Source organism: Balaenoptera acutorostrata, chromosome 17, assembly GCF_949987535.1.
Source record: "Balaenoptera acutorostrata chromosome 17, mBalAcu1.1, whole genome shotgun sequence".
NCBI lineage: Eukaryota > Metazoa > Chordata > Mammalia > Artiodactyla > Balaenopteridae > Balaenoptera > Balaenoptera acutorostrata.
Window position 1 is genome coordinate 39,512,075 of NC_080080.1, and position 23,180 is coordinate 39,535,254.

The following is a 23,180-nucleotide window of genomic DNA, read 5'->3' on the forward strand; positions in this document are numbered from 1 at the left end:
CTCTTGTAAGAAATTGATGAGTTGTCACAATACTTGAAGACTTCTTTGACTCAAAGAAGGTTCAACAAGCAGATTATGTCCAATTACAGTAAGACCTCATTGTTAATATCTGAGAACTCCAGCAACCCCTGCCAATCACAGTGCAATATCTTATGGGACTATTCTGAGTCTCTCCAACTGTACAGTGTAATTTGGCAAAACGTCAAATAGCAAAACATCCAAAAAAGTGCAATTTTAGCAAGAAATTGCTAGAAGACATGCAGACCAACCCATGAGATGTGCAGATCTATGAAGCTGGTTTTTGTTTTGAGTCTCTCAAAGGAGGATGCTGTGGGTTAGATGGCGCCTACTCAGTGGCTGGGATTGAGCCCCATCATGTCTCACTCCTGTTGAAAACTTTCAAAAGTTTCTGGCTGTCCCAAATTCTTTGAATCGCATTCAGGGTCCAACTGGGGCCCCGAGGGACCTTTTCAGTTTTAGCTCTATTTCCCTATATTAAACTAAACTTTGGCCAAACCAGACTACTCATCATTTCAAGAACCTGTTGAACTTTCTTGCCTATGCAATTTTGTGTATCCCCATCTTTTCACGTGCAATGCAGTCCCTCTCCATCCAACAAAATTCTATTCTTTCTGGAAAATCAGGTGAAATGCCACCTCTCTTGTGATGCCCCATGATTTTAATTCCTCTCTTGCTTGAACTCCTATTGTGCTTCGTTCTTCCTGTGTCTAAACTCTCCATTAACTCCTTGAGGATAGAGAGTGAACCTTGTATATGACATTGGAATAAAACAGGCCTATATGTTAATTCTGGCTTTTCCACTTAATATCTTTGCGACTTTGGACAAAGGAAACTCCCTGAGCTCCAACTGACTCATCTGAAAATTGGTTACAGACTACTAATGTATGCTTTAAAAGGTTCTTATAAAATTATATAAGATAATGTATGTAAAGCAGCTAAAATAATACTTGACATACAAAAGACGCTCAACACATATTAAATTTCCTCTTTATTCCCCTTGTCTGAATGTCATGTAGTACTTACTAGATATTGCTTGAATGAATGAATGAATGAAACTGTCTGAGTCAGATCTAATAAGAAAGAACAGGCAATGTATGTGTTAAGGATCCAACTATGACACTCCAAGGTAATTATTTTAATAAGCCTTACAACTATTCCTATCTATAACCTTTTTCTCGCTTTATAAAGAAAAATTATAAATAAGCATTTAAACATTTTAGAAATCAGTAGTTTCAGATTTTAAGACAAAAATATGAAAGATGGAAATGATATTTCATTCAGGGTAACTTGCATTATAGGTTAACAGAAATGTGTACATCTCTAGTGGAATATATAACATATCCTAAAGACATAAAAAGAACCTGCAATAAACAAACCCTTTTCAATAATCACGCTGTTGTTGGCTGTGTGTTGTTGTTATTCTGAGACTACTGTGTGTGCTGTGGGAGAAAGCAAGTGAGTGGTTATGCTGTTGCACTAAGAACCAGGATTTCTGGCAAAGGAAGGAGACACAGACATGACACCAGTGGGGTAAAGCAGAGCTTTGGAGTCCTCAACCTAAATTGGAAATATATAATTCACAATACCTTTTTTTAAAATTAATTAATTAATTTATTATTTTTTTTGTCTGCATTGGGTCTTCGTTGTTGTGTGTAGGCTTCTCATTGCGGTGGCTTCTCTTGTTGCGGAGCACAGGGTCTAGGCGTGCGGGCTTCAGTAGTTGTGGCACACGGGCTCAGTAGTTGTGATGCACGGGCTTAGTTGCTCTGCAGCATGTGGGATCTTCCCGGGCCAGGGCTTGAACCCGTGTCCCCTGCATTGGCAGGCGGATTCTTAACCATTGCGCCACCAGGGAAGTCCCCACAATATCTTTTTTCTTAAGAGAAAAAGAAATTCTAGTTCTATCCGCTAAAAAGACTTAGAAACAATGACCAACCCAGTAGCAATAAGCATACTTAGTGTTCAGACTGTGGTCTCTAAATACAGTGACCTAGTAGAAGAAAGTGGAGCTCTTTGGAGAAATAGCTGATTCCATCTGGGGCAGGAAATACACAAGATAGCCTGGAACACTGTCACATCAGAAAGCTAGGACACTATCAGTGACTACAAGGGCATTTCAAAAGAACTCAGGAACCAGTTTAAAGAGGCTCTCATTGGCTAAATATTGGACAATTTTGAGCATTAATAAGCATAATTACTACAACAGAATGAAGCACATCTATATTTTTTAAATCCATTAGTAAATTATGATAGTAAAAATTAACCCAATCAGTTATCTTTGGAGGGTACTAGGGAATCAACTAATAATTTTAAAAATAGGTAAATAAAGGGAAAGAATGAAACATATATCCTACTTTTCTTACACAAAAGTACCTCTGAGTGACCAGATAGTCGATGGGGGGAGAGTTCTTTTTATAGAATTATTTCAACTAATAATCAAAGTTACCATTTTGCAACCCCCAATGAAATAATAGATCTCGGCAATAATCTTCAATGACAGTTAATATCATAAAAAGAGAGAAAACTAGACATCACTCATAATGGAAATAAACATCGATACCTAAGAAGTATTCTTGCCCCTGAAAGTTAAAAAAAAATAATCAAACCTGAATCAGATCAAGCCTCTAGAGTTAACTACTAATTAACAGAAATATAAGAGAGTGGGAACCTGTTAAATGATTCCATAAAAAAGGAATTACCTAAATCCAGACTATAGGAAATCCCATGGGACAAATTACTTGGTTTCTGTAACAAACAAGCAGCAGAAAGAAGAAAAATGAAGGTGGAACCCATGGATTAGAAGAGACTTCTAATCGAGACATCGACCACATCCACCGATTGCATTGTTTGACCCTTACTGGAATCCTGCTTTACACAAGAAAACTGTGGAGGAAAATGCAGCTTGGAGGAAACTGGAAACATTTGAAAACTGGCGATATATTGGATATGATATTAAGAGATTATTATAAAATATTTTAGGAGGAATAATATATGACTACAATATTATTATTCCTCCTAATATATATATAATATATATATCTCCTTACCTTTTAGAGATACATTAAAATATTTACAAAGGAGATGATATAAAATGATATGATGTTGGGCATTTGCTTCAAAATAATCTTGGCATAGAGGAGTGACTGGGGTGTAAATGAAGTAAGCCTGCCCAAGGATGAAAAATTCCTGAGTGACGAGTATATAGGCGAGTTCATTAGACTATTCTCTTTACTTTTGCATATGTTTGAAATTTTCTGTAATAAGAATTTTATACCATATTTAAAAGCATCTAATATACCAGGCCATACTGAATTTTACAGGCTTTAATCACTTAAAGTAGGGATAGACAAAGTTCACATAGCTGACGAGGAGGAAGCATATTCTGAAATCCTACTTCCTTGTACTCTACTGGTTTTCAAGTAATGTTAGATTTTTTTCTTAGAAAATTTCAATGTAGCTTTATTTGGTTTTCCATGATGAAGTCTTCCTTCATGATTATTAAGTAAACCAAATCACAGTCAGACCTCGATAGTGAGCTCCTGGAGAAAAGGGGCCATATCTTATTTTTGTATCCTCCATATTTACATATAATACAGCTACCTGTTGAATGAAGTGTTACATAAGGAGTCAATTAGAGCATCTGTAAAGTATTAAGTGAAACTGATGGAAAGTCAAATGCATAGGAAAGGGAACCCGGAAGAACCAACCTTGAGATCTTGAAAGGGGCAGTCAGGGAAGTGAAACTTTTCTAGGCTACATTATTAGCAGGCATGGGAAATAGTAGATAGAGAAATTTAAGTCATACTGTTTTGTGGTCACTATAGTGCAGAGAATAGTGCAATAATTTAGCGCTATCCTCTGATTTTCTAAAGGAATTGTTTCTAATCCTGTGCTACTTCCTCAAGTTCCCTTTTCACACCAGGTCTTCCCACTTTGAGCCTCCTACTTGAGTGTGACAGTGTACCCCCCGGCAAGAGTTTTACGGATTCCCTTCTAAAACCCTGCTCTTACCTTCTCCTGAAGACGTCTGGTGACTTTGCATCAACTACAAGAGTTTCCACCAGAAATTTATGTCTCTTCTTCATCTGACCCAGAGGAACGCAGCTGTTCCTACCACCCACTGCTCTCCAAGCGGATTCCTCTGCCCTGTGAAGTCACTCTCCCCACTGTCCCCAATGGGGACAACTGCCTTTGTTCACATGACTGCTGTCACCAGGAATGCCCTTCTCGCCCCTTCTGTCCCTTCTGATGCTACAAATCCTTCAGTTTCCAGATCAAGTTCACCTCTTCCAGGCCTTTCCTGTCTTCTACCCTATGAGTTCCTACAGCTTTCTGCATGTGTTATTTATCTTGGTGCTGTACCAAAACTTCTTTTTACTGTGACTTAATTCTTTTGTAAGTTCATCTTAAAATCAAATACATCTACTCAGTAAACATTTATTGGATACCTATTATGTTCCAGGTAATAATAGGTATTGGGTATTTAAGGGGGAGTAAAATACTCTCTTGGTTTTCAATACAGTTAAGGAGATAAAATACAAAGTATATTAACTTTAAAGTGAAAGTGTGTGCTTTAAATAACAGATTGGGCAACAACAGAAGACACTTGAGAAGGCAGTGCATGACTAACTGCCCGATGGTAGAAACAATGCCCTCTCCCTCTAGGCCATTGGCAGTCATACTACAGGGTATGAGCCCAGCCTGCTTTGGTCAAGATACCCAATGGCTTCTCTGGAGCTGCAGCAGGTCTACTGCAAGAGGAAAGAACATGAGAAGCTTATTCTGTTAGCTGTTATTATTAGCTGTTCTGATGAGCAATTCCCAATAGTGTGGCGTTGATGTGGATGTTATACACACCGATCTAGCATACAGCAGATGATGAATATTAAAGCAAGAGCTCTGACTCACCTGAGTTAGAGGTGAGAGGCAGCCACTTGCTATAATTCTCTGCATTACCCTTATCACTCTCTAATGTTTTTCTCCATTCTTGATTTCTTTGTTATAGTTTGTCTCCTCCTACTGTCCTCTCCCCACTCCCCACTACAATGTAAACTCCATAAGGGCAGAGAGCTGGTAAGTCTTTTTCATGCTCTATCTTCAGTGTCTAGAGTGCCTGGTTTACAGTAGGCACTCAAGACATGCTTGCTGATTGAATGAAACTGCTAGGCTATTTAAATAAGGGCTATAGTCGCAAACCAGGAAGTGCCTTTTCATGTTCCCAGTGGGGTGAGGTCTACTCACCATGCAGCATCAATCTCTCCAACATCACTAGCACAGAGTTTTTTCACCATAAAGGAGGCATCTTTTAATTAGGGACAGCAGGGGACATAGAACTACTGTATTGCACTATTCCATCTGGTGACTGGAAAACATATGAGTCCTGGGTCCAGAGGTCGAAACTTCAATTTACTTTACATTCCTGCTTGTGTCCTGCTCTTCTCCTTTCTTGGAAAATTTTAAAAGAAAGGCCTTTGGAGATGTAGAAGTGAAAAGTTTTAATTTAGTTCTGCTTAGTGCCATATAAGGTATCAGAAAGAAGCAAGAAGGAAATTATGAGAAATTCTCAGTAATCTGCATATTTGGTACTTCACTATGGAGTCTGAGCTATTATGAAAAGATGAAAGAAATTAAAATGTGATTTTAAAAACAATTCAATATATAAGAAAAGAGGACACAGCTCAATGAAGCAAAGTTATTACTAAAGTAATCACAACTTATGTTATGGCATTACAGTTTACAAACCTCTCTCACATCATCTAACTCTTCCTACAAACCTAGACATTACTGATTCAGCATTTGATTCAGGACATTTTGTCAAGGGCCAGGCACTTCTTCTTAGGTGCTGGAAGCATGAGAAATTCACAATTCTAAAAGGGTAAGTGCCATGAGGAGAGGTGAACAGGGGGTTATGGGAACATACTCAAGGTTCATTCACCCAGACCGCTGGGGATCAAAGAAGGCTTGTGAGAGGAGAAACAGGTGCTGAATCATGGATGAGTAGGAATTAGCTGGAGAAGAAGACAGAACAGGGCAGGTCCAATGGCTAGGAAGCTGAGAACACAGGGTGCACCGGAACCTCAATTAATGACACTTGTATGAATAAGAGATGGATAGAGAGCAATGGGGCAGCCACGAGAGGCGAGGCTGTACATCAGCCCAGGGTGGAACCAGAAGGGCCTTGAATTCCATGCTAAACAGAGACCTGACACTCTGAAGACAATGGGGAGACATGAAGGATTTCAAGTAACGAGGAGAGATGATCAGATATGCCGCTGCTCTTAGTTGCTCATCAGTGGGAATCCTCATCTTCTTCCTAAAGAATCCCAGTTTTTCTCACACATCAGGAGGCTACATTTTCAGGGGAGACTGAGCTCCACCCTAGACCCAGGAAGTAAAATTTGATTAATATAATCCAATTTTGGTAATTCTACTCCATTGCCACAAACACGGCCAATGAAATTGAGGAAAAATCTGCTTTGGAGCTTCTGGATGAGATTGTCTTACTGTTAAAATGGACTGGCCATTATAGACATTCTCTCTTCCACTACTGCACTATGTGTCAGAATTTGTTGCCTGGAACAGCTGCAGCCATCTAGGGACCACGGGGAGACAAGCCTGAAGACAGAAGTCAACATGCTGAGGATGGCATGGTGGAAAGATGTAAAGAACCGAGGTCTTTGATGGGGTTGATGATTAAATTAAGCATTCTGTAACCACCCACTCGAGAGCTCTTTTTAAAGTAAATTTTAAAATCCCCTTACTACTGTTCTAAGTTGCAGCTTCTGTGATATTTTGCAGCCCAAAGCATCCCAATTGATAGTCTGACTTTTAATTTAGAAAGTTCACTTTGGAAGCAGTGAGCCAGTTAGATGGAAGGGAACTAAGAATGCAGGTTGATATGTTAGTAGGAGGCTGCTACAGGAAAATCAGTGAGTACTCCTGAGACAAGGTTTATGGGGTAGAGAGAAGGGAATGGGTTTTAAAAATAGGAGGAATTTGGAGTAAACAGGACTGGAGAATATTTGGTTCTATGTTCCGGATGATTGTGTGGTTTCTGGAAGGTGATGCCAGTCAATGAGAGAGGGGACAGGGAAGGAGGAGGAATGCATGTGGGGCTTGGGGGTGACCATACCTATTTTGCATATGAGATAACCAAGTCTCACTCACTAGTCTGTATAGACTGTGAGAGTACGGATCTTGTCTATCTTCTTTACTATTGATTCCCAAGTGCCATACAGCAGATGAGTAATAAGAATGCTTAATAATCAATGTGTGAGGCTGAGAAAACTTACATCACTTGCCTAAGATGGCACGTGAAGTTCAAAGTTGTGAAGCCAGAACACACACTCTAATTCTTCCCAGCGCACTGTCTACCACTTGCCGAGATCATCAGCAAAAGATTGCCTCTCAGATTCTGAAGCAGAGGAAGGAACTCATTGGTAGATATGGAATCATGGTGGGCTCACTGCCTCAGGTCACATTAAGAGAGCATCTCATTTTTTACATTAATGTGTCAATATATTTTATAGAAGAGTTCCTAAAGAAAGGTGTTCAAGAAGGATGCATTAAGGACCTCTGAGAACCATGAATTATGTCTTATTACTGACATGTTCAGAATGAAATAGATTCCTGTCATTCTAACCTGGAGCTTATAATTGGAGGATCAGGCAAAAGTTTAAGGTTGAAAGTCTCTCTGCTACCTGGGGCCAGTAGAGACTAACCTAAACCCCTCTTGGACTCCTTTGAGTCATGTTCTTGTATTACCTTTGACAGAGTCAGGGAACAAGAATTTTGCCACTTTATGTGGTAAATTATCTACGTGTATTATTGCACTAATGTACTAGAAAATATTACTCAGCATCTTCTCTCAGTCTTTACTCCTGTAAATAAATAATCCTAATTGCTCTAGCCTCCTTAATTTATGTCGTTCTTCCATCTGTCGTTTTTTCTATCTTTGTGTCTTTTTTCTCAGCATCCTTTATTTTCTCCACAATCTTAAGCTGAAGGACCCAAAGCTTGTGGAGAAAGCAATTACTTCTATGTTTCTGTTTTTTCTCTTGTGAGATATACAAGAATTTAAATGTTTCCCAAAATTAAACTAAGAGCTACAGAGGAGGTAAAGAAGTAGAAAACATTGACCTTGATCTCAAAGAACTGATCACTGAGTCCAGAAGGCAGGATGCACGGAAATTCCTAGTAACCCAAGAATGTTTGTGTGTGATTCAAGTGCGAGACTGGGGGCTACAGAAGCGTTTTAGAAATTCAGAAAGGCAATACAGCACCAGGGTCTGTTAAAGATGGATTTGCGGTCACCAATGAATATGGAGTGAGACTTAAAGAGCATTTAGGATTTGGAGGGGAAAATAGGAAGGCGTATGGAAGGGGGTAGAAATGGGAGAAGGCTGGAGTATAAAGGTATCTGGAACAGAGAGTTTATGTGGAAAATACATCTGTTATTTTTTTAACTTTTCCCCCCCAAAGCCTTATACTTATGTTGACAGTTATCCTGTCCATCATGGACATTACCTAGATGGATGAAGGATATCCTATCTCCTCTCCAAAGATGATCCTTTCATAAATTTATCTATTTGGCTTCTATAATTTATGAAAATCATGTTGAATTTTAATTCTATCTGTGTTCTTAATTAGTATTTTGATATTGAGTATACATGAAACATTAAAAAAATTGGGGCTCAGTCATCAGACTACAGAAATTTGAATGGCCAAGGACATGGTAAGGGCTCAATAAATATTTATTAGTTCAATGGATGACAGGAAAGAAAAAGAGAAAGAAGAAAGGAAGAATGGAGTGTGGAAGTATTTCTCATTAATTTTTCAAAAGTTAGGTGAGCAGTTATTTAAATCATACTTGAATCCTATCTTTAGGTTTAACTTACTGTAACTTACCATATCTTCAAGAATTCAGAGTACACAACTAGCATATTTTTATTTTCTTTTTCAGACTAGCTACGGTTCTTCATCTTTTTTCTAAAGTCCCTGAAATTTTCAACGGGTAACAAGAGTTATAAACAGTTCCATTATTTCTTCCAGGAAGAGCCCAAACTTGAAATATCAAAAGATAGCTCAATAATAATAGGGGAAAACAGCAATAATCTGGTTCCATCTTACAGTACTCTAAACGAAATAAAAAAGAATTCCAGGAAACATTAGTTGCAGTCTAAATGAACCACCAAGTTTATATAAACCTTCCTGATCTACAGAGATAGAGAGGGGAGTGGAACAAAGAATGTGAGAAGAAATAAGTAGTTATTTACAATAACAAACTCCTTTCCCCCGGGGTAAATTATTCTGGAGCAGGAATGAACTGAAATCCTTTGCATAAGCAAGAGCTGAGTAAGATAAACATTTCAGACACTGCCATAGATTTGGAAGACCATCTCAGCATTCCAGACGCCCCTGTGTTGTTGCATATTGTGGGAAAGGGGCCACCAGCCTTGAAACCAAAGTGGCCTGTTCTCAGGGTGACATCTACACTTAAGAGCTGAGAGACTCGGGCAAGTCATTTAGTCCCTCTGAGTCCGTTTCTTCATCTGAAGAAGAGGAGTAATTGCACTTACCTCTTAGGATGGTTGTACAGATCAAACAGACAGTGTCTGCAAAAAGCCTAACCGTGTGTCTGACAACTGGGAGTTCAGTAAATTAGAACTCGCATTAATGCTGAAGCAACCACAAGGGGGCTCAAATTCCCCACGGCACTGTGGCAAGAGGGGAAGCCCTCCTTACCTTTGTGGAGACAATCAAATCAACTTGCTAATTCCAAATAGAACCATTCTTATGCAGTATCTATATGGAAGGAGTAAAGCTAGAGCCGATTCTGTTTTGTTGATCCAGTGCAGCAGAAGCAAAACTAGCTGGGAGGAGGCAGCGCACGTTTTGTTCTACTTCGGTCTAGGCTTCAGCTCCTCACATCCCCTTTAAGCACCCCCGGTCTTCACTCGAATTCACCCACAATCTGTCAGTCTTTTCCTCACCTCTATCCCCAGCAAACTTACTTAGCTTTTCTGAAACTTTAGGAAGATTCTTATTGAAAAAGTTAAGGGTCAGGAAAAATCTAAAATTCAAACAAAATCATTCTATAGGACTTAAAGGGCAAACTCCCTTCCCCTAGACCTTGATCATGATTAAAAACGTATATGTAGAGGGTCTTGCGTCTGTCTAGATGACCCACGGCACTGAAAATGGAAATGTTGTTTTAAGATATTTCACAATATGGTTAAAATATACACAAACCATTGGAGAGAATTTAGTTTCTTGTCTTAGAATAAAGAAGAGCTCCTTCTATTTTTAGTTATGAAAGATTATTAGCAACCTTAACATCTAAAATATACTTTAATCTATAATATCTAAAGAATGAGCTTTTTAAAAAGTTTAAATCCATATAGTATGCTATTGGTAAAGTCTATTTTGCAGGCTAAAAGAAAAAAGCTGGAGTGGGGTGGATCTAGAGAGACTTTTTTTTAAACCTGTGAAATGTTTTGTAGCCATAGAAATGGTTCTGGAAACCGTAATTTTAAAACTATTCAAAAGCTGGACTTCCTGTTTGCATAATACAAGTACAGAATAATTTGCAAATAGATTCTTTAACAGTGTTTTTGATTATGGAGATAATGGTGTTGAGGGAACAACCCCAGGTCATAGAGGTCTAAGATCATCAATAACCCTTTCTCATGGCCAGTCTAGGGCAAATTTGCGAAGTACTATAAGTTTGTCTTCTTTAGGACTGTTCTCCTTTCTAGTCCTGTAACTGCCAGGCCTATTCCTATTACATAATTTCATCCCTGCCCAGGACTTGTCTTAAAAATATCAACCTGATGAATCACTGATCAGGGTAACTTAGTTTATGTCCAACCTCTTAAAGTAGTCTCTGCATTAGGAAAATATGATTAGCAAGAAGTACCCAACCTCAAAGAATAAATCTCTAATGGTAAAATTTCAGATACCATGGATTTGGGTAGGGAATTATTTGGGTCAGAGAACTTTCTGCAGCATAGGGCTAGAACTAGAAGGATATTAGTAGTAATAATTGCCTTCTACGCTATTTCATAAATTTTGGTCGGGAGATCATTTGTGCTACAATTACCAGACACCTGTTTAAAACAAAACAAAACAAAACAATTTCTAGGCACAATCCCAGAGTCATTAAATCAGAATCTCTTGGAGTGAGGAACTTATACTTCAGAAAGAGAAGACAGATGGGCAAATAAATAAAAGGAGTATTATTATCCCAATATTGGAAATCATCAGATTATACCTTGTGGACAAAGCTAAGGGTTTCCATATTTTAAATGACCTACCAGTATCTACTGTGGCATGTTAGAATAGAAATTTTATTTTAAATTGGTAACAGTATGTAAAGAACCCCAACTTCATCTATTGCTCTTACCAGGTACTCCAGCTTGGATCCAGAAGTTAATGTCTGTCCCTTCTCCAGCTCTAAAGACCTGTGTGACATTGATGGGCTGCAGCAGGCACATGACCTCCTCCACGATGGCCCTGGCCTTGTCACTGCCAGTGAACTGCAGCCCAGAGGGTAAGAAGGTCCCCAGGTCAGACTCCATCACGAGGCTGTAGTTGGAAATATTTGCCTTAACAAAAGAGAGAAATGTTTGGTTCATATCTGTTGCTTCTCTGCTTTCTCTTTGGAAGTTATCAAAAAAACAATAATCAAATACTTTATCTCCTCACCAGTTGTTGCCAAAGCACATGTTGCTCTGCTCGACTTAGGATCCAGTCTGCATATTACCTAACAGTTCTGAGATGCAAAATTACTCATCTTGGAATCTGCCAAATTTGAGTCGACTTGGAAGGTTTTTTTAAAATTCAATGAAAATAAATATAAAACTCCATATTAAAATTACTCAATTATTGCTACTAGCAATAATACTCTTTCAACCAATTTTCTTAAGAGTCTACCTTGTACCAGATACAATTCCTTTTATATGGTGGGGACCTCCGGATAGTATTAGCCATGCTTAGACAAAAAAAGGTGTAACCTGTGGGCCTATTTCTCTGCACCTCTTCCCCCTAGATGGATATTCTATCTTATTTTGATTGTGAATTCTGTGAAGGCTTAAAGGCATCAAACTGACAGGTTTGTCTTGGGTTTCTGATTCCACTGTTGTTCCATCTGTTGAATCCCCAGGGAGGGAGGTAATAGAACAACACATGAAATGCTGTTTTCTCTGGGGTACAGCTGTAGCATCTAAACCCCAGCAACTCTGCCAGGCCACTAGTGTGTAAACTTTTTCCAGATAAAGTCTGGTAAGAAAGCACACAGTGATTCCATGTAGCCAATATTGTCACAGCAAGAGCTTAGAATATAAGAGCCTCTCACCAGATTGCACAGCTAAATTGCCACACTGCCCTAAGACTTGCAAGTTTAAGGTCCTTCAAACTGGCCTGGCCATCTATTTCCCAGGACCCATTCACTTCTTCCAGACTGACCATATACTACCTCGGTTGAGTTATTTCCAAGCTGTCATCCTCATTATTCACCTAGTAAAAATCAATAATAATATTTTTACAGTGCTTTCAGAGAGCTTTCATATTTACAATCTCCTTTGATCTTCTTCCATAACCCATAAAGTAGACGGAGCAGTTTTATGGTTGATGCTGTTTTAAAGAAAAGGAACTGAGGATCAGAGAGGTCAAGTGATTTGCTCAAAGTCACACAGTTGGCAAATGAGAGAGCTGGGTCTGAAATCCTGTGCTTTCCAAAACTCCACCCTGTCACCACTAGCACGGGAGGGAGTAAGCAGTAGGCCATGCTTGTCCTGAATTAGAATGATTTTTTACTTACAACATAATTTCAGGGTTGCATAAATATTTTTTTTCTGTAAAACAGTTATGTTTTTACAATGACTTCCTAACTATTGCCATGGAAGGGTACTGTTGTTACAAGGGCAGGAACGGTGCCCTTTGGTTCTAAAGGAGGATGTTGCCAACATTTATAGGACTGAACTTCATGGCCCTGGGATATCATTTTGTTGTTGTTGATGATGATGAGAAAGTTAACAAAGCAGAAGTCTCTTCATGTTTCCACTTTCACTTCTAAGGAATTTCTGTCTTCATGGCGATTTTCAGAGAAAGACCCAAGGCATTTATGATAAAAAGTACCACCTCCGCTTTCAGCTGCGGCTACTGCATGACAGTAGCACCACTAGAGTTAATAACATGCAAAATATTTGCATTAATGTCTTACATTCAGGGCTCGTTCAACTAGCACACTGGTGCTAGGTGAGCAAGTTGACATGAATTTGGCAGTCCTAACCCTGTCCCCTTATGTGCCCTGCTGACCCCCCCCCGCCCCAAATTCTCTCCCTGCCCTGTAAAAATGAGAAAAGAAATAACATAATATATCTGCAAATAAAAACAGTTGGGTAATGTATGTGAGGATTCCCATATTTCTGGCAGATCCCATCCTTCCAACAAGAAAATTAGGCAATTTGCTCCTAACTATATACAATTTAGTTAAAAGCAGAGCTAGTCAGTAGTTTGGCCATCAGCTTGGTGAGATGGACACAGCCCTGGACCCACTCGACTCCATTCCTGACTCAGCAACGGACATGCTAGGCTGCTGAGGGGAGTGACTGGCCTCTCCCGCTGTCCCCAAGTCATGTCGCCTTGGCCTCTGGCTTCTCCATCTGTAGGCTGCGACAAATGCTCTTTTCCAGGCTTGAACAATGAGCCTGGGCATATGGAGCTTTGAGGGTCTTCAAAGACAAGACATTTGTAGACCAAAAGTGAAAGTGGTGTTCGAGTTGAACTTGTCAGGGCTCCTAACAAAATATGCATTAAAGCCTTCTTGACCCTCTTCAACTGCAAATGAACAGATGTCCCAGGTACACAGCACCCCACAGTTTGTGAATGGTACCGTGCAATGCCAGGATGTTAATGGCAATGTTGAGAATAATGTAAATAAAGGAGATTTCAAAGGTGCCAGACGCTGTCTATGTGGCAGCCTTTTTAGCAGAGTGATAACAAGTATGCGCTCTGGGATTATTCAGAGTGAGTTTGACCATCAGATTAACCAATCATGGGCTCTGTGACTCTGGGCAGTCTGTGTAACCCCTCAGTTTCTTCTGCCATGAAATGGGGATAATACTGGTACCCAGTTCATGGAGTCGTAAGAAAGAGTGCAATGTAGACCCCAGCGTATAACGAGCACTTGATCAATAGTTGCTGTTACTGGTCTTACCACTAAACATCAGTACCTCTCAGATTTTCAAGGATGGTCTCCATATAAACCATTCTGTTAGCTGCTTACAATGATAATATGTAGCATTTTTGCAGTGCTTCCTACATGCCAGACACTGTATGAAAGGCTTTACAGCTTATCCCATGTAACGTTCCCAATCATTCTGTAAAGTGCCACATTTCTCATTTCACAGATGAAGCAACTGAGGTTTAGTCAGGTTAACTAACTTTCCCAAGGTTACCTAGCTAGTAAGTGGAGCAGCCAGAATTCAAACCCGGAGGTCTGCCTCCCCAAGCCTGTGCTCTCAGTCCCTCCCCACTGCCCTGTCTGCTGATGCTTGTTTCCAGCTGTCAGGCCACAAGTCCTCACTTCTAATTCAAAAATACAAAGACTGTAGTGAAACAAATGTATAGAGTTTAAAATATTTTTGCATGATCACAATACAAGGTCTGATTGGACAGAATTTATTGTCCCCACTAACAAAGTAATTTGATTAAGCAAAGAGAAGAATGAAACAAAAACAAAAACAAGAACAAAACCCTTGGTCCGCCATTTCCTTCCAACTAGGAATAAAAAGTAAAACAATAAAACATCTTTTCAACCCAAATTAGACAGGATATGCAGATCTCAGTAAACCAGAATTCTGGCATAGGTAGACACAAGTTTGATCTCTATTCATGTAGAATTTTATTAGCTGTTGCTAACATGATGGCAGCAGTCTATTGTTGTCTATTTATATATAAACATCTCCATATGTTTTCAATAAAGAACTAAGAAAACAAACCACCCACCGTCCATGACGCCGCTTTTCCTCCTCATTTATGGAGTCATTGTCTAATCGTTAGCACATGGCCAAAGAGCTTGGAAAACAAAATGTCTCTGCACAAAGAAACAGGAACGAATAAGTCGGGTCACTGGGCTGTTAGGACTGCTGCTTCTCAGGAATGTGTGGTCACAAATGTGTTCCTCACTATGCCATCAGTCACTGGGGGCATACTCAGTGTAGATTTGAAAAGCTGATTATAGCTAGTGAAAGCAGAGCAGAGCCATGCTGGTTTCATTCAACCCACTTTAGCACACAAAACAAAATATCCATCCTCCTGGTTATAGGATGTAGGGAGAAACCTACTTCTAGAGATCGAACGCTTTATTGCTGAGATAACCTGCACCGATTGAGGCAAACATATAGATGAAGAGGCTGAGAAGCTCAGTGACAAGCTCAGATATTATCTGTAAACCCTTCACTCTGCTCTCTTCATAAAGAGAAACATCTCTTTATTAGGAGCCATGGAAACTGTCCTTCATTGCCATGTAACGGACATAATGTGATGCAGAGAAATGCTCCTGGCTAACCTCTAGGTTGGGATTGCTGGATTAGTTAATATCTGCTCAGGGCTGAGGATTCATAACTTTGTCCTGTGCTAGAATCACATCCTATCACTTCTCTTCTTTTTTTCTTTTTTTTAAGCGTCGGCTTACTCTGCCAAAGAACAATTTGGTAACCATTAGCAATCTTTGGGAGCAACGCAAGATTAGAAAGTAGAACAATGTTTAAAATACGTATTGCATGTTTTCAAATGCTTACTTCCTAATATAAACACAGGGATGATATTTGTGCTCTTCGCTTTTATAAAATTCCAGATAATTCTTCTTTGGAAACACAGACCCAAGTTCAACATTTCCTTTCCTCCCAAATTCAGCTTCTTTTTTGCTTCAAAGCTTTTATTTTCTCATAACCTAGGTAACCTGTCTTTGGTTTTGAACTAAAATTGCAATCCCAAAAATCAACTGACGAGAAAAAGAGACTCCTAATTATTCGAATTAATCACGTAGCCTCCTCAGTTCAATCTTCAAAGAAGTAAACGGTTCCCGCCCACTCCGCCCCCGACACAGGGCAATCAGTCTCGGTACCATTTTCCCGCTCCGGTAAATGTTAATATTTTACAGACGATGGTGGTGATGCTATTTGGCCAGGTGGTAGGCTCCAAAACGAGTTCTCAAAAGGAAACCACCCTATGAGACCATGTGCTGAGTTGCTATAATCATCTTCTCCGGTGCTGCCAGTGACCCTGGAATTCCCATTTCAAGGGGTGTAACTGGAGCGGGGCTGCTTCACGGAGCTTTAGCTCAAATCCCTGTCATGATGGGATATAGGTAAAGAGGTTTCTCCCTGCTGTGCAAAACCAAGAATAGGTTTTACTTTCTGGTCAGGTCTACCCCGAGGTTCAGACTTTTATTTCCGGCAGTCTCCAGCATTCAGTTTTGAACAGCCCTGGGGACCCAGGGGAGAGCCAGGAAAGGGAAAATGACAAGGTGGAGCGCCATAAGTTATTTTCGTTTGACAGCTAAACTGGCTGTGGCTCGGGGGAATAGGCAGTCTTGGATAAGTTACATTAGTACGAAAATCACAGACACCTATTGTGGTTTAGTCACCATGCTGCCTGGAGATGGGACAGAATAAATGGCTTCCGGAGATCCCTTTCCAGCCCTATCATTCTCTGCGTGTGCACAGAAGGTTTCTCTTGTGAGACAAACCTGTGTTTTCAGGCAATCCAATTTTCACAGCGTTGTTCGAAGCACTCTAGATCTCAGTGAATTCTCCTCTTGAGCTACTTAAGGTCCGTGGATAGCCCTTAAACTTATGGAAAACACACGATCCCTCTATAAATGTCACTATGGCAAGAATAGTGAGTCAGAAGGCTGAAAATATGGCATAAACCTAGGCTAAAAGAAATAAGAATTTTATTTATATTATACAGGAACTATGACTGTATTTACATTTCTTTTAGGAATAAAAACAACCCAATATCCAGGGTATTTGGTAGACAGACTTAAAAAATGGTTTACATGGCAGCTTGTTGTCAATCTCAGCTTTTAATTTTATTCCTGCATGTTGAAGCAACATAATCAATAGTTGGAATCAGTGGGACTCAAAGTCTCCACAATTAAATTTTGATTCCTTTAACATAATATGTTGCCCAAGTGTTTCGTGTTACTAGTTTCATATACATTTCAATAAGCAGTTGTAGAAGAGAAATCTCCAACGCAGCTGGCTTTGTGAAAGCAGCTGTCTCTGCCTTTTTAATTCTCTATCCCTCTCAACCTCCTCCATCGCATGGTATCCCCGTCTCCTCTTGTACCCATCATGCTGCTATCAAAGTGTAAGAACTAAATTGTCTAGAAGAGGATCCCTTCCTTCGTTTGACCTTTCTTCTTTGACACTGTTGCATGCTTAATAAACATAAAGACATGTTTCTTGTTTTTGATGGTGGGGTCTTACCAGCCAGGACGGTGCTTTCTGGTTGACTTCTAATCAATCCCCTTCTCTTGACTGGGAAGACTACAGCAGCCTCTTTAAATCCCTAGCCAAGGTTATAACTGAAAGGAGTTCCTCTTCTTATGAGTAGACAGCTTATTTCTTTTAAAAATATAGTACTTATTTTCTTGTCCTGCAAAAATTGGCTACTTTATAATCTGGAACTGAAATATTCACTCAATCCTAGGGCATATCATATTACAACACAATTAGTCATTAATTCTCTTTTCTCTATAGCCAGTAGATAAGCACTTAGAGCATTTTTGGATTATGACAATATCCTTAAATGCTTTACTTGATCAAGCACTCTTTACTACTATTAGTAAAGATGCTAAACACAGCTTTAGAAGTCATTTTATTTCCTTAAACGTGCCTTCTTTTCTCTCAAAATCACAATAGTGGGTCTGAAACCTCATGAAAAACATGAGGAGCTTCAAGGCTCTGGTTCTACTCAAGGCTTCATGCTCTACCTCTCCCCTCGCCTTCCATTCCTAACACGCCACACCCCTATCTAAATAATATACTGCACTGTTGCACTTTATTCTATGTGTCTTTTATACCTACTTTGCTCTTGAAAGAATTCAAGGCTTCCTATAAGATACTAACACCATATTTTAAAAGTATGTAAACTCTTGAGAAGCAAGAAAATGCCATGAAGGCAGGGATCAAATCTGTGTGGATCTCTGCCATACCTGTAGCTTAAATAACAAAGCTCAGCACATAGTGGGTACTCAAGAAATATTTGAGGAGAAAGAAAGTCACAGCTGGGAAAATTTGACATGATACCCTAACTGCAACTTGAAGATATAACAGTTCTAGCTCGTGCTACCAAGGTAAGAGGGAAGAATGATGTACTATGAAGCTCTCATTATCTAGGAAAAGAAAGGATACACCAGCTCCTTGAAAAAAGCAACAGTTTTTCCAGCATTCCATTCTAAGAGGAATTACCACATGGTTCTTTCTATGAGGAACATTGAACAAAATAAAGAACAGGGTCTCCAATAACAGTTTTATAAAAGAGGCAGAAATATCTTTCCTAACACTATTTCCTAAATATTGATCCTCAATTAAAGCCAAAAGCAAAATATTAAGTCATAGTTCAGTAAAGATGTTTCTTTAGGAAGTAAACTGTATTTATTTAACAGTTATTGAGACAGAAACCAAATAGGGGGACCATACATTCCTGTTTGCCCTGGGCAGTCCCAATTTACATCCTTTGTCTTGGCATAATTATTAATGGTGCCTCCTTTTTCTATCCCACTCTCAAATATCAATTGTCTCTCATAGAACCTTTGTATAAGTTAGCGAAAAATTCAAGATTGAGATCACTTAGCACTAAATTGCGAATATTTGATGGAGCTGAATTTGTCACTTGCTTACTCCTGCCAATACTTTCTTCCCTTGGCTTCTGGGACCTCAGACTCTCTGGTCTCCTCATGCATCACTGGATATGGCTTCTCATTTGTTGGCTGATTTTCTCACTCTCCTGATCTTTAGATGTTGGGGTGGTCAAAAACAGTCAAAAGGTTTTTCATTTCTCTATCCTCAATCTGTTGGTGCTCTCATCCAGCTTTATGGTTTTAAATAAACCTATATTGTGATGAGTTCCAATTCACATTCTATGCCTCTCTCCCCAAGTTCAAACTCATAACCAACAGCTACTCAGCATCTCTATTTAAAGGTCTAATCGTGTATTAGTTTCCTATTGCTGCTGTAACAAATTACCACAAATTTGGTGGCTTAAAACAACATAAACTTATTCTCTTACAGTTCTGGATGTCCTAAGTCTGAAATGAGTCTTATAGGGCTAAAATCAAGGTGTTGACAGGGCTGGTTCCTTCTGGAGGCTCTAAGGGGGAATCCATTTCCTTGCCATTTCCAGCTTTAGAAGCTTCCTCCATTCTTTGGCTCATGGTTCCTCATCTCATTGCCTTTTCTCCTCCTGCTTCTGTCATCACGTTGCCTTCTTCTGCCTTTGCTGTTCTTGCCTCCCTCTTATAAGGAGGGTCCAACCCAGTAAACAGCAAATCCATTCTTCTAGTTGCTGAGTCTAAAAATTTTGACTCCTCTCAAATTCTTGGCTCCTCTCTTGCTTTTACACCCCAAATGCAATCTATCAGCAAATCCTGTTGGCTTTATTTCAAAAATAGACCTATTGTTCAACAACAACTCACCAGCTCCACTATTCTCACCCAGTTCAAGCCACTATCACCCCTCATCTAGAGTATTGCAATAGCTTCCCAACCATTTCAACCCTTGCCACTCTTCAGTGTATTCCCTACACAGAAGCCAGAGTAACCCTGTTAAAAAAACTCTAAGTCAAATGATGCTACTCCTCTTCTGGGACTCTGCATGTGGCTTCCAGCTCACACAAGCTAACAGGCAAAGCCCTTATATTTGCCTAGAAGGCCCGAGATGTAGATTGAGCCTGACCTTCCATAACTTCTCTGACCTCATCTCCTACTACTCTCCACTTCACTTTCATTGTTTCGGCCACCTTCAGTTCCTCAATAATGCTTGGGTTCTGAAGCTTATGAACATGTTACTTCCTCTGATACCCCGTTCCTCTGGATATTTCTCACTTCCTTCTGGGCTCTGCTGAATGTCCTCTTCTTAGGGAAGTCTTCCTGCCCACCTTATATAAAAGAAGACCTCCCCTAACACTCCTGATAACACTCCCTAACCCCCTGATTATGCTTTCTTTTTCTCCTTTGTATCAACAACGAATGTTTATCTTTGTTGTCTGTCTCTTCTTAGAATAGTGTTTGGTCCCTGATGGCAGAGACTTCTCTGCTGTGTTTACTACTTGTGATCGATTATTTAATGGCTATAAATCCTTCCCTTCCCTGTATATATTCCCTTTTCCAATGTAAATTTGCCACTCCTTTCATCAAGAGGTGCAATCTCTTTCCCCACCCTCTGAATGTAGGCCGGCCCTGTGCCTTTATTTGACCAATAGACTCTGGCAGAAGCGACCACTTGCAACTTCAGAGCGTGAGCCAAAAGAAGCCTTACAGCTGCCACCTTGACCTTTTGCTGCCCTAAGACTGACATGTAAAGAAGCCTGGGCTAGTTGAGGTACCACATGGGGAGAGCAGCCCAGATGACAGTCTGCCCCAGCTTCCATAAGTTGGGCCATCTTTGACCATCCAGCCCAGCCAAGCTGTCACATGACCTCAGTGACCAGATAAAATGCAGGATACTCAGTTAAATTTGAAGTTTAGATAAACAATAAATACGTTTTTAGTATAAGTACGGCCTATGTGATATTTGGAAGCATCTAGGCTCCCTAATGACAGGGAACTCCCTGAAACAACACCAAGAATATGTAACAGGGCTCAATAAATATTTGCTGAATGAGTGAATATTCTATATTATTGACTCAAAGAAGATTCATATGTTTATATATAATTTGGATATGTGGGAAAGTTGGAATTTTATAATTTAAAAAATTAAAGAGTCTGGTTGTAATCTTGCCCATGTGTTAAATCATCCTTCCTCCACTGACATGGGTTTAGGAGAATATCTATGAGCAGAGCCAAAAACATTCTCAAGAAGCACCTTAGGATCTGATGAAATGCCCAAGTACTTGCTCAGTTGAATTTCTAGAATTCTTCACCAGAAGAATGGAAGAAATGATCTTGGCCAGGAAGAATCTGGGGGTAAGAGTTACTAGTTATTTGGTGTTATGATTAAAGTGGCCTCAAGTTGTCTATAGAATATTGAATTGAACCTCAAAGAAGGCTGAACAAAACCATTCCAATCAAACAAAATCAACTGACTTATTGAATGGAATGGTGGTGCATCGAATCCCCTTCGGGGCTACAATGGCCATGGGGGAAGGAGAGGAGAGATGGAGACTGAATTAGGAATAGGGAGAGAACAGCCCAGAGATAGTGACTCCCAATGAGTCTCATGAGGATGGGATGGAGGACACCTGTGGAGAATGCTAACCCTGGGAACCAGAGGATCTTATATCCCCTGGAGAGCAAAAATAGCAATCCCAGTGTTGAAAGCACAGAAGCTGAGCTTCCACTGGACAGGAGGCAGAGGTGTCGAGAGAAGGAAAGTAGTATTGTCGATATAGATGGAACATTTATATGGAGAAAAATCCATGACCATGGTTATCTTTAGACCTCTCCCCTAAACTCTAGTCTTTTTTTTTTTTTTTTAACCAAGCTGTGTACCTGACCTCTCGATGTGGATGTCCAATATCTCAAACTTGACATGTCCAAAACTGAGCTCCTGACCCCCTCTTCACACCCCTCTACCCAACTCCTCCCATTCAACTTGCTCAGGCCTCAAACTGTGGAGTCACACTTGACTCTTTTCTTCCTCTCACACTCTATATACAATCCATCATCAGATCCTCTTGGCTCTTTCCTTAACATATATCCGGAGGCTGACAACTTTTCATCCACTGTTACCATCCTGGCACAAGTTACCATAATCTCTCACCTGGATTATTCAGCCATGTTCAGTTCTAGTCCTCCTTCAGTCTATTCTCAAACCAGCTTCCAGAGCAATCCTTTTAGACTATTAATTCAGATCAGGTTAGTTCTCTGCTCAAAAGCCTCCAAGAGTTCTAATCTCACTCAGAGAAAATGGCCCATGAGACCTGACATGATCTGGGCTCCTCTGTCCTGCTACTATCCCTTCCCTGCACCACTTCAGGTATGCTGGCTTCCTCACTGTTCCCAGAATGCCCCCCACACTCCATCAGCACCTTCCCTAGAATGTTCTCTTCCAGATACCCACAGAGCTACTTATTTATCTTCTTTAGACCTTTACGCAAACCTTACTGCAGTGAAGTCTTTTTTGCCCCCCGCCAACAAAAATTCAAACACTCCCTCTACATATACCCTATCTCTGTCCCCTGTCTTGTTTTTCTCTTCAGCTGTTCTCATATCATTTTACTTATTTATCCACATCATCAGCCTTGATGCACAAGAATGGAAGTAAGAGGAGGGCAGAGTTTAAAACAGTGCCTGGAACTTAGAAGGCTCTCAACAAACATTTGCTGAGTGAATGAATAAATACATGTATGTATGTGTTTAAACACATACGTGTGTATGTATGCATGTGTAAACCCTGCAAGCACAGCTCTAGATGCTGTTTTGGGTGACGGTGGTGGTGAAGATAACAATGATGAGGTGGTTACTGGTGGTAAGGCAACATCAGTTTTTCAGAATATGTTTTTAAAAAAATCTTCTCAAGAAAGCATAAGTTTCAACAACTAAAGTTGAAAGCTGAATCTTTAGTGTATATTTTATAAAGCTCTTCAGATATACAAGTTTTTACAACATCTGTTATATGTGCTAAAAATAAATCCTTCCTAGAAGGCTGTATAAAGTGACAGCAATCAAAAATGCCCTTCAGTTACCTAAATACAAGTGAAACTTCTAAAATTCCTTCAATAATGAAATACTAAGATACTCTTATTCTCAAAGCTGTGTGGCAAAAGGAATCTGTTTTTCAGGTGAAAACAGGGCTGGAAGACATCCTTATGTAGCATCCCTATGTCATGGTCATTTCACTATCAAAGGTGAGAAACCCTAATATGCAAGATTTGCCAAAATAAAATGGCCACCATTAACAGGAGGAGAAAGGATGAGCAATTAACAA

At 39.8% G+C, this 23,180-nt stretch overlaps 1 protein-coding gene across 6 annotated transcripts in view; it reads right to left on the reverse strand.

Moving 5' to 3' along the window:
• The window catches only part of CPQ (carboxypeptidase Q), a 505,229-nt gene that overhangs the window by 74,868 nt on the left and 407,181 nt on the right, over positions 1-23,180 (reverse strand). For 2 of the 6 annotated variants that reach the window (XM_057532249.1, XM_057532251.1), the window contains exon 7: positions 11,426-11,627. The exons of 2 other annotated variants lie outside the window; for them this stretch is intronic. In XM_057532249.1, coding sequence (XP_057388232.1) covers positions 11,426-11,627 — 202 coding nt within the window. Of the gene's footprint in view, positions 1-1,651; positions 1,835-11,425; positions 11,628-23,180 lie in introns of those variants that run through there. 2 more of the 6 variants (XM_057532250.1, XM_057532252.1) reach the window with 2 other exon arrangements.